Source organism: Salminus brasiliensis, chromosome 2 (genome assembly GCF_030463535.1).
Source record: "Salminus brasiliensis chromosome 2, fSalBra1.hap2, whole genome shotgun sequence".
Classification (NCBI taxonomy): Eukaryota; Metazoa; Chordata; class Actinopteri; order Characiformes; family Bryconidae; genus Salminus; species Salminus brasiliensis.
This window is the reverse complement of record NC_132879.1, coordinates 37,303,686-37,320,738: the sequence shown is the minus strand read 5'-3', so window position 1 is coordinate 37,320,738 and position 17,053 is coordinate 37,303,686. Positions and strand designations below refer to the sequence as shown.

At 43.1% G+C, this 17,053-nt stretch overlaps 1 protein-coding gene across 1 annotated transcript in view; it reads left to right on the top strand.

Moving 5' to 3' along the window:
* Positions 1-17,053, top strand: part of snd1 (staphylococcal nuclease and tudor domain containing 1) — a 165,126-nt gene that overhangs the window by 9,884 nt on the left and 138,189 nt on the right. The window contains exons 8-11 of the mRNA XM_072672570.1: positions 303-409; positions 607-697; positions 4,275-4,379; positions 15,891-15,992. Coding sequence (XP_072528671.1) covers positions 303-409; positions 607-697; positions 4,275-4,379; positions 15,891-15,992 — 405 coding nt within the window. The remainder of the gene's footprint in view (positions 1-302; positions 410-606; positions 698-4,274; positions 4,380-15,890; positions 15,993-17,053) is intronic.

The following is a 17,053-nucleotide window of genomic DNA, read 5'->3' as shown; positions in this document are numbered from 1 at the left end:
GGAAGGTAAATGTGAATGTGCTGACGGTGTGTCCCCATGTGAGTTTCAGGGCCGTGCTCTTGCAGACCATTTCTCATCTTTTTGGGGGTGGGCTGAAGGGCTTTGGTTGACTCTGTCAATACCATCTCCTGATGATAAAGACGTGCTCCAGGGCAAACGTCATACAACTTACCTATCTATAAATATACATACAACAAGTCAGAAGCCTTGACCAAATAAGCTTCCTTTTACGATGCTACCGTGCCAATTGCTTATTTTCTCTATTGGAGTTTAACCTCTTTGATTACTTGTGTTTTGTTCAGAATGGAAACATCACAGAGCTATTGCTGAAGGACGGCTTTGCGCGCTGTGTTGACTGGTCCATGGCAGTGTACACCCAGGGGGCAGAGAAGTTGCGGGCAGCAGAACGGTCAGTCCATGTCAATCATAGGCAGTCGAATCCTTCAGGACAGCAAAGGATACAGCTGGTCACATGAGATTAGTGGCTAATGATAAAGTATTTAACTACAGTAGCTTAAATTGTGTTATCTATTAATTTGTAACAGTGACTTCATTTTCTCAGTATCCCAGAGGAAATATTCTAGTTGACTTGTCTTTGTTCTGCAGCTCCGCAAAAGAGCGTAAAGTGAGAATCTGGAAAGACTACGTTGCTCCCACTGCCAACCTGGACCAGAAGGACAGACAGTTTGTGGCAAAGGTGAGTTCACCACTACACAAGATACAAATCCTAATGGCTCCTAATCAAGAGTTTATGTAAATAAACTCCTGGATTTATTATGGGATGTATGCCTTGCAAAAAAAAATAGCCTTGAATGCTGTGTGAAGGTGTGATTATGCTTGGCATTAGAATGGACTCATGGTTTCCAGCGGCCATCATCGGAGTCAGTGACCATCATCAGAGACTTTATAAATGAAGAAGCTGGCCACTGGATGTAATATGTATCCAAATTTAATTTTAATGCCCAACATTGGGTCTGTTTATGGAGAAAGTACTGCCTTTCAGCAAAAAGAGCCAGTCAGCTGGCTGGTTACGCAGCCAGTAGAGGAATACCTACCTCGATGTAGAAAGTAGATAAGTATTTTGTAACGTTCTGCTTAATAATGCACAAAAAAAAAGATTTTATCTGTGATTGTAAAATCTTTGCAAGTATACAGAATTGATCAGAATGATAAGAAGTTATCATTCAGCTAAATGGCCAGTTACAAAACACACTTGCACAGTCCTGTATAAAAGCTTCTGTCCTTAAATGTGGTGATTATTCTGCCTCCAGGAGTTCAGAATGATGCTGATGTTTATTTTTTTGTAGACTTATAGAAAATGCTGTTCAGGGAGTCCTGACTGTTTTTACTGACAGTACAGTAATGTAGTTATTAGTTTGTGTAGAGTGGTGGGTAACGTCACTTTTCCCATGGTCTTATTTATTTTTATTTTTGTTCTTTGCTTTAACAAGAGTTGTTAGATTTCTTTTTAATTAACAGTGAAAACGCATGATCAGTGACTGTGCTTGTTGCATTCCCAGTCAGTGACTTTAATCATGATTGATTGCTTCATTTAGCTAACAGTCATTATGCTATTCATCGACTTTATAAAACATCGCCCGTTATGTCCCTATCGTGCAGACGTATTGCATTATGCTCTAGTGTGCTGTAGTGCGACAGTCGAGATGGCATAAAACTGGCTGGCATATGCCAGTACGTTGTCTGTAGGCCACTGTTCGACGGTAGCAGTGTGTAAAAGGCTTAAGAGAATTAGTACTGACTGACAGGAGCCTGGGAATCACGACCCGAGTCTCGAAACCCTCAGTCAAGCTCTTGGTTTCTAAATATAGTTTTCTTTCTTTTTGCTGCAAAAGGGAGGAGAGCTTAAGCCTTTTCAAAACGATCTATTTATGACAGCTAAAGCTGACATTTCCAGCTCTGCGTCACACTCTTTAACAACTGACCTTTTCTGCTTTCATTTTCTCTTTACCAAACTCTCTTCCACGGCCGCTTTCTCTCGCCGCACAGACGAAGCGTGACAGTCGAGCAGTTGTGTGTAGACTGTGGGCGCAGCTGGTTTGCCATTAAGCAATCCTTGCAGGCCTCAGGTGTTCCATTTGGTTCTGCCTACTCTAGTGCGGCCTGCCTTGTGTCTCCTCTGAGTCGGGACCCAGCGTTCCTCTGTTAAATTACTGCTTAAAGGCCCTCTCTCCAGTCTGGGGCCAAGCGAGCGAGAAAAGGAGTGCCACATTACTCTTAGAGTTCATTGGGAATAACAGAGCAGCGATGGCTGCTGCTCGTTTGAAACAGCAGAGAAACAGAGAAAAAGCAGAGGAACAAGCTCTCCTCTGAGAAGTATTAATGAGGCTTGATTTGATGAAGTCTTTGTACTCTGAAGACGTTGCTAAAGTCGAAATGCTCTTTCCTCTGCCCAATGAGTCGAGGTCGAGGCTTATTTAATGTTCTGCGATTCACATCTGCACTGGATTTCTAGACCCCTAAAAGATTTATCTCTGGCCTTTGGTTACATAAAGGTGTCATTTTGCAATCTGCTTACGGAATGAGTTTTAGAAGCTGCCCACAGGAGTATTTTTTTTTTTTTTTTTTTTTCTCCCCCTTCTCCCGTTTTTCCTGAGTCAGAAACGACCAGCAAGAATAAAACATTTATATCCGCATCGGCTAACCTCAGATCTCCCGGAGTCCTGAGAGAGGGAGAGAGAGGATGGACTTTGAAATTGTGTGTGCACGTATGCACCAGAATGTCTATGAATGCATTTCTGCAAAGAACTTCATATAATAGAGAAAATGTGCTTAATGCCTCTTTCTGCCATAATGAAAAGGCTGTATTGAACTGTAAATAAGCTTGTTTTCAAACCATATTCAAAACTCCCCTTTTTGGGGGGGGGGGGGTGGTGGTGGTGGTGGTATCTCAGCCTTTTAGCCTTTGCTAGAGGTGCTGGAGCAAACACTGTAAAGGCGTAGTTCAGGCGCTGGACTGTGGGTGGCAGTATCTTCCCACCAGGCCATGATCTGCCGAGTCTGAGTGAGTCACAGAGCTGAGCTGGATGTCCCTGTTGGCAGCTTGCAGTGAGGCGCTCTGCATATGCAGCTGCTAATTAACCAGCAAATGTGCTGGCCAGCCATTTTACAGCAACATCCACATTCATCTCCACATTCGTTTCGAGAGAGGGAGAGATGGAGAGTGGAGAGAGGGCGGAGAAAAGGGATATGACCTTGCTGTTTTGGGCTATATATATATATTTTGTGTGTGTGTGTGTTTGTCCCTGAGTTCTGCCTGTGCTGTGCTGTCTCCATGGAGAGTCTGAGGTAGAGTTGCTGAGTGTCAAGGCGGGTGCTTGTTTTTGTATGTGGGCTGTTTTCATTTCCACGCTGATGGCTCAGCTAATAGCTGAATGATCTGGTGCTCTGTGCCATGCTAATCTTGCCAATAACAGCCTCGCCTCTTCTACCCATCGCCAGCGGAGACTGATTTGGTCTTCATGCGTTTAGTTGGAATGAGGGGTAGGGGTGTGTGCGGTGTGGAGGAGGGGGGTTAAATAATGTTCCTTCGCTGATTGAAATCTCTTTGTCTAATCTATTACCTGCACCTGTCCAAATGTCTGTTCTGCTCCTGTTGGAGTGCTAAGCTATTCATAATTAACTCAAATTAGATGTTTGCATTTGGGGTCCTCTTTGCACACTTTAAGTGCAGACTTTGGGTCCTATTGATTTTCCCACTGGCACAGTCGTCTACAGCAACTGTTCTGCACACATGCCCGTCCCTATTATGGAGCAGCTTTAACTTTCAGGCTCTCTCCGTCTAACCTTCTGTCCCTATTCCCTCTAGCAGCTCTGTTTGCCTGTAGCTTTGTAGTTTTCTCGCTCACTCTGTTGTCCAGCTCTGTTGTATTTTTTGGGGGGAAGGGCCGTGCACCTTTGTTTACCTGGAACAGCATGGCTGATAATTCAGTGCTGTGAAACACGTATAAAGGATAAAGCAGTCGTGTAATTGTGAGATGAGCGGCTCTGATTGCTGAAGAGGGGGAAAGAAGTAGAGATGTTTGTCAGCAGAGAGTGGGTGAAGTGTTTATTTGCTGCTGTCTTTTTTTTTTTTTTTTTTTTTTTATTATTATTTTTTTTGTGTTCGCTTCATCAGGCTGTGCTCATGGTGGATGTACAAAGCTGTTTCTCTGGCAACAAGCTCTATGCTCCATGTCCTTCAAGTGGAACAGTGACTCGCTTAACCTCCCTCCCTCCCCCTCTTTCTTTCTCTCTCGCGCTCTCCTTCTCCACAGGTGATGCAGGTTGTGAATGCAGATGCCATTGTTGTGAAGCTGAACTCTGGCGAATACAAGACTATCCACCTGTCCAGCATCCGGCCCCCAAGGATTGAAGGCGAGGTACGCGGAAGTGTATGTGTGTATGTGTGTGTCCTTGGTGCTCCCTGTCACTAAGGCCATTACTGAATCCACTGGGTGCAGGCTGTCAGATACACCCTTTGCAAAGTGCTGATGTAGAGAGCCAACCCACCCCGTTTTAAAAGGGCGTTCCTAGTCACTTCATGCATCTTTCAAAGAGTCTGCAGAGTACAGTCTCCTTCAGCTTCAGTGCACTCATCTCAACACCAGGGGGAGCAGACTGGGGCTGAACCCTACACATCTCCCTGCTTTACCTGATTCTAGCACTGCTGCAGTGCAACTACAGGCCATGCTTACCTTTTTATATCTACATCACATGTGCTTAATAGAAATACACATTATAAAAATGTTTTAATGGGCATCAGAAACTCAACAAGGGCTTGGATTCCACTGTGTATAGATTTGAGAATAATGTTTCTCAAAGTTCAGCCAATTGGGTTTGATTCATTCATGCCCCCACACTGAGAATCTCCATGTTCATACCCTTTTAGGCTTAGTGCTGGAAAGGTAATGAACCTAGGCTTGCTACGCGCAGATACTCTGCACTAAAAGGACGTTGGACCTTTTTTAATGGGTTTTTCTTGTTTCTTTAGTCTTCTCCTAACATTATACCAAAGGGTCCCTGAAAAAGTATTGTTAATGTTAGCCAGGGAAAAAGGAAGGATTCATTATAATAGATATTTCATCATGAAATTTGAAATCTGTTCCTTTAAAATAATCTGAACCACTCAGCAAATGATGTCGCTGTCCTAGGTCCTGGATCCCATGTGCACAAAACACTTCGCAAATATTACGAGCAGCTCCTCTTGTTATTTTATTTTACTATAATCATGGAGAGAATACTTAACGAATTTTTATTCACTTAGCACATTTAAGCACAAGTCATCTGCTGAACAGTTTATTAGGCATACCTGTACACCTACTTATTCTAATAATGGTCTAATCAGCCAAACATGTGTTAGCAGTGCAGTGTGTAAATGCATGTAGATACAAGCCAGCAGCTTCAGGTAATCAACCATAAGAAGGGGGGGGGGGGGGGTCGTCATCTCTTTGATTTTGAGTGTGGCATGAGTGTTTGTGCCAGCTGTGTAATACAGGTTTAAAAAACACATCTGGTGAGCAGCAGTTCCTCAGACAAAACTGCCTTGTTGAAGTCAACAGAGAATCGACACACTGATTGGAGCTGCCACAAAAGCTACAGGCTGACAAATGGGCTACAGTAGCAGAAGACAATCGGGTTCTACTTCTGTCAGCCAAGAACAGAAAGCTGAGGTTGCAGTAGAGACTGGCTCACCAGAACTGGAGAACTGAAGGCACAAGGAAAAATGTTGCCTGGCCTTGATGCATCTCCATTTCTGTTGAGGCACACAGATAGTAGGATCAGAATTTTACGCCAACATCATGAAACCACAGACTCAACTTGTGAAACAAGTCTGTTAGGCTCAAATTTGTGGTGTTCGGTTTTAGTAAGCCACTGCTTATAGTTCAGCATCTCTAAATATGCTGGAAGTGCCACGTGGAAGTCCGCCGCACTCACTCAGGGTTTCTCACATTCATAACCCATATATACCACAGTGCCTTTCCATTCTAGCATTCACGCATCCTAGAATCGGAATTACTGTCCATTTGGCTAGTTGTCCTCATCCTTGTGTGCACTAGAAGAGCGATCATGGCGAGTGAAAAATGCTGAATGCTCAAGTGTCTGCATGAGCAGGAATCTCTGTAATTGGCTTCCTTGCTTTTGACCCCTGACCTATCCGTAACAACTGTTTTGAGTCAGCAAATTAGAAAAGGAGCTTTCTTTAGCAAGACTGGGTTTAAGCCCATTAGCATACGGTAGTGCAGTTATCCTACAGGGCTTCCGTCTTTGCCAACAAATTACGGCTAGAAATAACGTGCTTATTATTTCTCCGACTGGCAGCGCTGTATATTTGACGCTCCGACGCAGTAATATATTTCAGCTCTTTGATATAAGAGGATGAGTTTGAAAGGGAGAATAAAGAAGGGCGTCATTCAGAGCTGTTAAAAATACACTGCCACGCTGTGCTGGGGCTCCGTATCTATGGATACAGGTTTCTGACAAGCAATGAGATCTGAAGGCATGTAGATTCCAGTAGCTTTTAGATTGTGATTAATCAGATCAGCCACTGTTCAAAAACAAATATTGGAAATGTGTTTCAGGACGCGCACACATGCTTCTGTGGCAGGGGATGTGAGCCAGAATTGAAAGGGAGGTGTGTGGGGGGTGGGGGGTCTCTTGAAAGAGTGCTGCAAAGCTTTGGTGGAATTACACAATATTGCCTTGTTTTCTCACTGGTGCGAGTTAGAAATGAGAGAGAGAGAGAGAGAGAGAGAGAGAGAGAGAGAGAGAGAGAGAGAGAGAGAGAGAGAGAGAGAGAGAGAGAGAGAGAGAGAGAGAGAGAGAGAGAGAGAGAGAGAGAGAGAGAGAGAGAGAGAGAGAGAGAAGTATTTACTGAGACTGATACTCTCTCTGAAATCCTCTTGATGCTGGAATTTGTGCTGAGATTATTGTACATCTGCCTGAAGTGAAGTGTTTCCTCTCATTCTCACACGCACACATGCACGCTTTCCCCACATTGCCATGATTATATGGACGGTCGCCTGTGTGCCCAGTCCTAAAGTTCCAGGGCTTGAGCAGTCAAATGCAGTCCAAGGCTTGAGCCTGATCTGTGTTAGTAGACCACACTATGCTACGCTAAGAACGGTGCTGTGGCTGCGGCACTGATTGGGTGTATTCCATGTACATGCAGCAGCGTTTTACCAGTCCCTCGACGGTAACATGCAGCCCTGATCTGCTGTATCGCCGAACTGCGCCAGATGCTTCAACAGCATGCTTCTTGTGCTCTGCTGCACTCGGTTATGTCATAGAGATGGATGAAGAGGAGGAGAGGGAAGGGGGGAGGGGGATGCGTTATCGCTGTTGATGGTGCTTTGGGTGCTCTGCTAAAGGAGTATATGAAGGTCATGGGGTCACTGCATCTTTGAATCTCTATATGAAACTGTTCGTTCCCAAGTTTTACGCAGATTGTTCATAAAGGGACAAATTTAAGACCAGTGGGTAGTAGTACTGTAGTAGCGTGAGCATATGTATGTACATGAGAATATGGATGGATTTACAGAGTTACTGTTACAGAATAGGTAATGTGTGATGACCGGCAGATCACTGGTTCGAATTTCCGGGTCGTACTGCATGCCATCAGCAGCTGCAGCCAAAGAGCGCCCAGTTTGCCTTGCTGTCCTGGTGGGTGGATGGCTCTGTCTTTTTCTGCAGACCTTTAGTCTGATGTTGGCGTCTGGGCAGCAGTTTGAAAGGAGGCATGCGTCAGTTGTCACCAGTGTCCGGAGCATTGCATGTGATTAGGCGAGAGTACTAATGAGTGGGTTGGGTAATTGGCTAAAATTGGGGAAGAAAATTGTCCTTCTTGCCCTCTTTTGTGCTCTCGCATTCACATGCTTTGGCACGCTTATGCCCCCTCAGTCTCTCATAGGCTTTCTGGATATCAGCCTCACGCTTTCTCTCTCTCTTGCTCTCAGTCTCAGTCATTTCATGCTTGTGCTCCTGCGCGCTCTCTTTTATCATTGTCTTAATGATGAAAGTGATCTTGGTGCAGCCTGGGTGTTTCCTTCTGGACCCTTCCTCTCTTGTTGCTGTGAGCTCTACAGGGGCTTTGTTGTGTTGACCAGTGCACAGATGAACCCTGACAGCTGCTGTCCAGTCTTCTCTCTCCATCCCCATCCCTCGTTTCTCCCACACACAAACACAAGCGCACACTCCAAAGAGTACGCAGTGACTGACAGGCCGCTGGACCATTTACGCAGGCTGCAGTGAAACGTGACTTCATGTGCTGCTGATGACCTGTCCCTCTCCTCCACCCCCCCCTCCCACCCCTTCTTTTTTGCTTCCTGCCTCTCTCTGGGCCAGACTGAGGCTTATTTTGCGCTGTTGGGAGCTATTTTGAGCTATGTGGTAGTGTCAGCTTTTTTTTTCGGGATTCACATGAGGACACAAGGAGAGGGAATGGAGAGGGAGGGGTTGTCAGAACAGCTCAATGACTCATAGCTGCTTCTACTATGTGTGAGTGTGTGTTTTGTGTGAGGTCTGCAGGGTAATTTCGGGATCCAAATTTTGAAGTAGAGCCAAAGTCTTGTCTTTAGAACAGTGGGTTCATAGCTGCATGACTTTGCATGATTTACCTTCTATGTGCATGTCTTGTGTGCAGCTTTCTTTTTTTTATGGGCTGTGTGTATTTAATCAAGTCCTGTTTGTGTGCTTTGTCTTTTATATGATTTATTCTGTCTAGGGTCCTTATATGGCTTTGTGACTCATCTCTCACATGATTGGCTGAGAACTCTGCTGCAGAGCTCTCTGACCTGGTCATTGTTTTGGTAATGGTTGATGTAGGAACAAACTTTCCTCCAATCAGATGTTGGATCAGGTCTTTGTTTCAGTGCTTTAGCTCAGGGGTCACTGAACTGTAGTCCTCTGAAGCTGTCAAATGTTGCATGAATCATTTATTTCACATCTGGCAGCTATTTAAACATGCCAACACAGTAATCTAAATGTTATGAATTAGTGATGTGGTGTATCAGCCTAATGTATCGGTTATGAGCCACTAGAACTCTCCAGATATCAACTGTTCAATTTGTTTTTAATTAAAACTTTGGGATTATGAGTAAGCAGTGCGTTGTGCTGGTATTGGCCTTAAACAGTTGGACAATCCCGACAGATTTTATTGGGGTTAAAGATCAGATGCCCATATGGATGTAATATAATAACCTTTTTTTTTAATACATCATTTAATGGATTTAGTTGCCAGCTGCAGACTAATTCTTTTTTGTGGACCTGTTAAAAAGGTCTTCGTAGTGTCCACGAAAAAGTATGCAGAACGCTTACCGAATGGCTTTATGAAAAATAAATTAAGCTCATATGCTAAACAGCTTTGCTTCTTTAATAAATATTAGGCTGTTTTTTCTGGTGTTTGTGATCGTGCTTTCTGTGTGTAATGTTGTGCAGTAATGGGAAGATAATGAGTGGTCTTCTGAGAAACGGAGCAGTGCTGGACGTTTTAGCTGGGTATCGACTGACGATGTTTTTGTTTGTTTGTTTGTCAACTTTGAACGAGTGGCCCTTTATTAAAAACAAGGACACAGTGTCATTAATGTGAAGCAAAAGGTGCGAATAGAGAGCCTTCTTGCATGGACACCTGCTAAAGTGAATTGGTGAGTGAGTGAGTGAGAGAAGCCAGGTTCATGAAGTGCCTCGCATGAAACAATGGCTTCAAGCTTCTGAATTCTGTGTTGTCCACCGGTTCAACAAGCGGCAGCTGTAACGCTCCTCTAATAGTCACCCAACATTAATCTTTTATGGTCCATTCTACCCTCTTTTTGCTAGTGCAGAAGTGCTTTGTAGTACTAAGTCAGGAAACAGAAGTTCCCGTAGGATGGGTCAAAAGGCTTTGAGCTCAATGTTTAATCAGAAATGTTTTCGTCATGACATGTTATATTCGCCCCGGTTGAGAGTTGCACTGATTCCTGAGTGCGAGCTGCAGAATTGGTTGACTACGCGCTAAAAGAGAAGTGCAGGTAGAAGCAGAAAGAGAAATCTAGGCTCTGTCCTTTGTTCACCTTCCACCAGGACAGCGAGTGTAAACACAGAGCTGAAGCACTGCCGTTGCCGTGGCTTTGAATATTAAACAGGGAATGTCACCAAGAGGCCCTGTCATCATTCTGACCTCAGATTTACTGAGACTGTGCGGCTTGGAAATAGCAGTCCTCAAGTAACTTTTTCTAGGCAACCAAAGAAAAAGTGCTGAACGTTTTCAGTGGATAGTAATGAACATCGGTAATTGCATTTACCTTGTATGTATAGAAGACTGCTGGTGTTGCAGGTTGCCTTCCCTTTTGTTTATATGAATACATCTTAATCTGTAGATATGTTTCAGAAGTCGTTGATAAGTAGAGCTAGCCTAGCCCTTGAAATCTAGGTGACCTTATAGCCAGCACGCTTGGAGGAAAGCACTGATCCCCAGCTCTGAGATGACAACCAACAGTTGCCTGTGCTGGCCAATGTCACACTAGGAGTGATGTGGGGAGGAAGTGCCTTTAACCCACCCCTAAGAGGCTTCCGATGGCAAGCAACATGACCCGGGATTTGAACCAGTGATCCATTCGAAACTACAGTGGTAACTACTGGAATTACAGTAATGCCTCCCTAAATCTCATCTACTACTACTACTCCTCTGTTTAGAAATTTTCCTTGTCACTGATGGTGACAGATGCTGACTCAGGAAGTGCTTTCAACATTCATTAAAAAGACTTGGTGTGCTGAGAGGCCGGGAGGTACAGCAGATATCGAGGGTGGATATTCTTTTTAACGGCCTTCTGCAGCATAAACTTTTGATTGGAGTTTTGTTGTTTTATGCCAGCTTTTCTTTATTGCTGTTGGTTCGCTTAAAAAAAAAAAAACATGATCCGGGCGCCGACTAAGCAGTTGAACTTTGTGTAGTTGCAATAGGCGGTCTTTGCAAGCTGACCTGTAGGCCAAACTCACTTATTTCCAAATTCCTGTTTTAAGGTTGCTGGGTTGTGGAGATGAACACTGGCAGTGGTCCAGAGGCTCTGTGCTTAGTTGCACAAGCTTTACTGTTGACCCACAGTACGAATGCTAGCCCACTAGCTGGCTAACTTTTTTGCTCTCTTTGACCAGTGCAGAAACAGCCCACATCTTGGAAAAAAGAACTTTTTAGTAGTCAGTGTTAAGCGTTCTTCTAGTAAATGTGAATAATGCATGATAGCTGTTCAACTGAACATGCACAGTCAGGCTAGATGGGTCTGCTAGAGCACAAGGACAGCAATGGAAGTGTGGTTTTGCATTTGACCCTGTGTCCTTGTTGAGAAGACACATTAGACATGTCAAAGAGCTTAATGATGAACGCTGTAGTCGGAGTTCTATTGGGTTTCGTTTTCAGAGGCAATCAGTTGTTCATTTTGTATATTGACAGGAAGAATGACAAATGTGATGCACCAGAAATGAGGCCACTGTGGGGCCAGTGAGTGAAATGCCGTCTTAAAGGAGAACAGTCACACTGTCATGTTGTGTTGATCACTCGTTCAGAATTCTAAAAATGGTCCTGTTTTTGCACTATAGCAATAGAAATAACGTGTCTGCATGTCTGCTTCCGCACTTTAAGGCATGGCCAGCAATTTCACAGCTGGTGACACAAGATTCTCAGATTCTCATCTCCCTTAAATCTCTAGTTTAACCCTGCTACACCACCGAATAGCTATGTTTTGAGAAAGTAGCGTCTTTGCTTTCATTGAGTATTCAACCATTATGCTGACTTGTGGTTGAAAATGTAATACACAGTCAGGCTTCATTGAGCACATGGCGGTAAAGAGTCGCTTGCTGCTGTCAGAATTCAGAAGGAACGCACCCTTGGATGTAATAAAATACTGAAAAAAGCATATCAGATTTAAAGTTGCTTTTGTTTGCCATTTTTTCCCAATTTGGAGCCGCTAATTAACCTATCCTTTTGGAGCTCTCCCTAGCTCTAGCAATGCTAGCCAATAGGAGGGTAGGGTCCCAAGCTAACGGGCGCCTGCGTCACGATCAATGTTGCTTTTAAGAGGGATTCAGGAGCTCCATCGACCTGCTGGAAAGCGCACGGCCAGTTGTGCTCTCTTGGATTCCGGTTGCTGATGGCAAAGCTGCTTGGCTTAGGAATTTGAACTACTGACTCCCCCCTGGGCCATAGTGGTAGCCCAATAGACTATTGAAAGTTGCAGTTGTTTAAACATGCATCAGATTAAAGTTCTTTCGATGTTACAGGAGAACATTCAAGTAGCGGTGGCATTACAGCAACACCGACTGTTTGTCTGCAAAACTGCCCAAAATCTAAATTTGTCCAGTTTATTTAATGTGTATTAGTGTATTGATACTTCATGATCATATTAAAAATATATTAGTAGTCTGCTGCATTCTCTGACACTCTGGTCAGCACACAGCCACAAAAGTTGAATTTTAATCAGTTTCTACCTGCAAGTTGACCCTTGGAGCCCAAAGAATGCCTTAAGTTTAAAGTGAACCCCTCTCCGAATTGAATGCAAGTGCTCTTTTCTGGAATCTGCAGAATTCACTGGACAGTCGCATCTCTTGGATTCAGTCTAACACACATTATTTAAGGTGCCAGTGTTTTAGGTGAACAGTCAAAGTATGGACCAGGTATCAGCTATCCACGTGAGCATTAGCCATTTTTGTAAAAACAGGACAGAATTGAAGAGTAAAGTTAAATTTTTTTCCTTTTTTTTCTTTTTTTTTTTTTAATATGCGTGACAGAAAATGGCCTTTTTCTGTGGCCCAGTATCAGTGAAAAGCTGTCATATCCGTCTGCTCCTCAAATCCACATATGTCCTCTTACGGTTCACTCGCTAACCTGCCCTGTCCTGGCAGCACACGCTTGATTTACCGAATACAATGAAAAAGACATTTCCTTTCCCTCCCAGTCAGTGGGCCCTCTCTGAGCTCTGGCAGCCCCTGATTTCCCTGATCAAAAGAAATAGAAAGGGCATTGTGCTGAATCCATGCCTTCAAGTCTATGGGTAATGTGATGCTGCATGACTAACGCTACACGTCCCCTGACCCCCTCTGTCAGACACGTATGTTATGCCATGTGAGCGTTTAAAGTGCGTTAACCTGATCATATGGGTCACAAGGTGCGACCGGTCCGTGTCTGCTCAGCAGCAGCACATGTAGATTATTTAAGGGTTTGATTTGTCTCTGAGAACCACTTGCTCCCACATATAATGTGGAGAACGTGGCAAATGCTACACTCAACCACTTCAACCTTGGACAAGGTGACATAAGACCCAAGGTGTGTGAGTGTTTTGAACACAAGCCTGGACGGCCTCCCCCTGTTTTTCGCTTGGGGAGAAGGAATCGCCGTGGTTATTTATAGTTGGGTAGAAAGTGGGTTGTCCTTCCTTTCCCCGGCAGGATTTTTGTGTCTCATCCTTTTTGAGCTCTTGCTTCATATTCTTGTACTGGCACAGATCTGCACCGTTTGGGCCGAGCTTATTTTTCCTCACTTGATTTGACCACTAACAGAAAACGTGTTTGTTCATTGTATTGTTACAAGCAACTGTTTTGCTTCCAACGTGTCTGGTTGCTCTCTGCCCTTAGCCTGCAAGCAGCGTAAATATGTATTACTGATGGAAGCCGTAAATACAGAAAAGTTCTTTCAAATGTATACATTTTGGAAAATGCACTCATTGTGGTGTTAAATTATCTTCACCATATTTTAACCGTTGTAAATAAACTACTACTACAAATAAATTAACCATTAATATGGCTATTGCACTAGTTTAAATGTGCTTGTGGTCGCCAAGCTATTTAGAAGATCCTGCTGTAGAAGCGATCCTTTTTTTTTTTTTTTTTTTTAAGCTGAAGATGGGGGAAAAAAAAGCTTTTTTTTGTGTGTTTATATATATATATATATATATATATATATATATATATATATATATATATATATATATATATATATATATATATATATATATATAATAAATATATATATATATATATATAATGCATTCCCTTTGTCACTGGCTGCAACACAAGCCCAAAGCATGGTAGATCCAAATATGTGCTTGATGTTTTCCCAAAATGCCTCTGGCTTGTTTAGATGTTTTTGGAAAACATCTGATTTTGTGGTGAGGATGCAGGGAAGATTTTCTTCTGATGGCTCTTCCATGAAGGAAGCAGTCAAGCAGTGTTTTTGATTAACAATCTTATAAGCTCAAGAATTGTTGGTCTTCCACACCACAACTTTTTAAATGAAATCTGCTTCATCTTTTAGCCTTAAGTCATATTATTTAATATGACTTTTTAGTTTTTATATAGAAGTGCCAGGCAGCTGTTTAGAGGAGCATATTTCTGCTGATTGTTGGGACAAGGTTTGATAAGTGACTATTTTTGAAACTTTGAGATGTGCATCACCTGGCCTTTCTCCACAACTGTAAACAAGCCATAGCTTTAACAAACTAATTAAGACCTTGGTCTAAGTTGCTTGAATGCTTGAGTCATTTGGATTTCCATTCTGAAATTGTTCAAATAAAATACACTGATCTTGCTTTTAATGTTGTACTGAATGGTTCATCTTTAACTGTTTGCCATATGGAGATAAGTTCATCTTCTACTCACGTAACTCTTCGCAGTAACAAATTTCAACCAGGACTGCCTAAACCTTTGCATGCTGCGGTGCAGGCTTAATAAAATTTCACTATGCTCTGGGAATCCTCACCGAAAGGCGCTAGGCACTTTGTCTAGGAAAAAAAATGGTAATTTATTTAAAATGATATTTTGCTATGCAGTTTCTCTTGTTGGCAGCTTCTATTGAATTACATCGGCCTTTTTTTGGTGCTCCCACGACAGACATCCAGCTACAACTCTGGTTCTGAAATGGATGATCAGTGACCTCATTCTCTCAAGCTTTAATCATTCTATGCAATCAGTACAATTGGAGCATGAGAATAAAAATGTGTTTTTTGATGTGATGAATTTAGTTTTTGAAAATGATGTGTAGAAGTTAATGCCTCAGTATTTACTCTGTGGGCAAAGTTCTCCCACAGGCAATAGCATTAGACTGCTGTTAACACCTTTTTTGAATTTCTTTCGTTCATCTATTATTGAAGGGCATTGAACATATATATTTTTTCTTTTTTTCATGAATCATAGTTCCCTGCACTCTTCTGTCCAGGCCGAAACTCTGAGCGCCGTTGCCCTGAATGAACCGAATCTCGAAACTTCCATCTGCCTCGCAGCTTCTGGCAGTGCAGCATCAGCAAGCCCAAACACCTGACGCTTACAGGAACACAAGTTTTCCTTCCACCGAACGTTCCCACTCTTCTATTTTTAACACCGCCGCAAATGGCTAGGGCACCACATATTAATTCATGTTCTTCAGGCCAAATCTGCAGTGCAGCAATCTCAAATGAGTATTTTCTGACACTTCATTGGCACAAGAATTGGATTTGAACAGAAATAAAATGCAAATCGGGCTCTATTTCCAGTTTAGAATTTGCCTAGCTGTGTGGGACCGTGTCATTCAGAGCAGAGAGCTCTGATCCGATCGGCACGATGACACCCGTCCTCAGCCGAGCCCAACCTGACAGGCTCAGCTGAGGGGAGTGGGGAGTGGGGGGTGGGGGTGAATAGAATACTGTGAGATTCAAATGTGTATATATATGGGGTGAACCCAGAGGCGTGTAAGAGGTTGTTAAGGAGGGAAAAACTAGTAGGAAAAGAAAAGTCGAAGTAGGCCTATTTTTCTTGAGAGCCGCTCAAGAGTGGATTTTGTCAGTCAAGTGTTACGAACGCTTGAAAAGCGAGAGGGTTTCTTATGTGGGGAAATACTGAATTTTTTTTTTTTCTCTTCTTTTCTCTCCATGCCCCTCCCCCCCTCTGTCCCATAGGAGAAGAACAAGGACAAGGACAAGCGCTTCCGTCCACTGTACGACATTCCTTACATGTTCGAGGCCAGAGAGTTCCTGAGAAAGAAGCTGATCGGAAAGAAGGTGAGGCGTCAGCACTGGGTTGGAATAGATTAGCTTTTCTTTGTGCTAGATCTAGATAACTGCTTTACATTGTGATTCCTGTACAATGGTGCGACAATCTCCAATTTATTTATTTATTTATTTATTTTTTCCTCTTGCACACACTTCTAGTCATGTTACTGAAGTGAATTCCTGAAGGTTGTGTAGCAAGACCTGGATTTTTGAAGCCTGCTTAAAAGCCTTATATCTTGAACGAAGGCCACTAGTTTCTGATGCGTTTTCTGTTACGTCGGCCGCAGGTCCCCCACCGTAATTGTGCCCTGTGAAATGCATTAGGTGAATAAAAGTGCCGGGCTGTGGGCAGAATCACTTGTTCATCATGTAGGGCCTTATTAAATAATAATGGGCTGCATAAAGTGAGGTTTATGGCTCTGAGTTTAAAGCACGCAGGGAAATGAAAGGTCATGCTGTGAGAACCATTGATACACAACCTGATTGTGAAGTGCATGTGTGCTGTGCATTTTACACACATACAGCACAACAAATACACCCTTTTTGTTTAATTTTTTACAGGGATGTTTCCCCAGCTTGCTTTTATGATGAGGCATAGATTTGGCATTTGCGCAGACAAAATCTGGTGCATTTGGGATTTTTACATTTTTGATCAGCCCCAGGTATAAACAGATAATGGTGAATCTGAACTGGAGATAAGCTCCTGCTTATTCCCATGAAACACAATTAGCTGTTAGGTTTGATTTCAGATTCTGGTCTAGCAGTGTAGGAACTGCTACCATGCATAGTTTGTCAGGAACTCCTCTCCTTAAGGGTGGGGAGCTGCTGAGCTGAGATGCTGATCCAGAGGAAAGCCAGGCTCATGATGGATGGAAACTACCTACACTTATTTTTGGCTTACAGATGCGGATTACCTATCACATCCTTTGCTGTACGGATACAAGCTGAAGTGTCCTCATGCTCTTCTTTAATCTCTGTGTGTGTTTACACCCTGGTCTAGCAATGTAGGAACTGCCATCATGCATAGTTTGTTAATTCACACAAGCCAACAGGTGCTAGCCCAAGGTTAG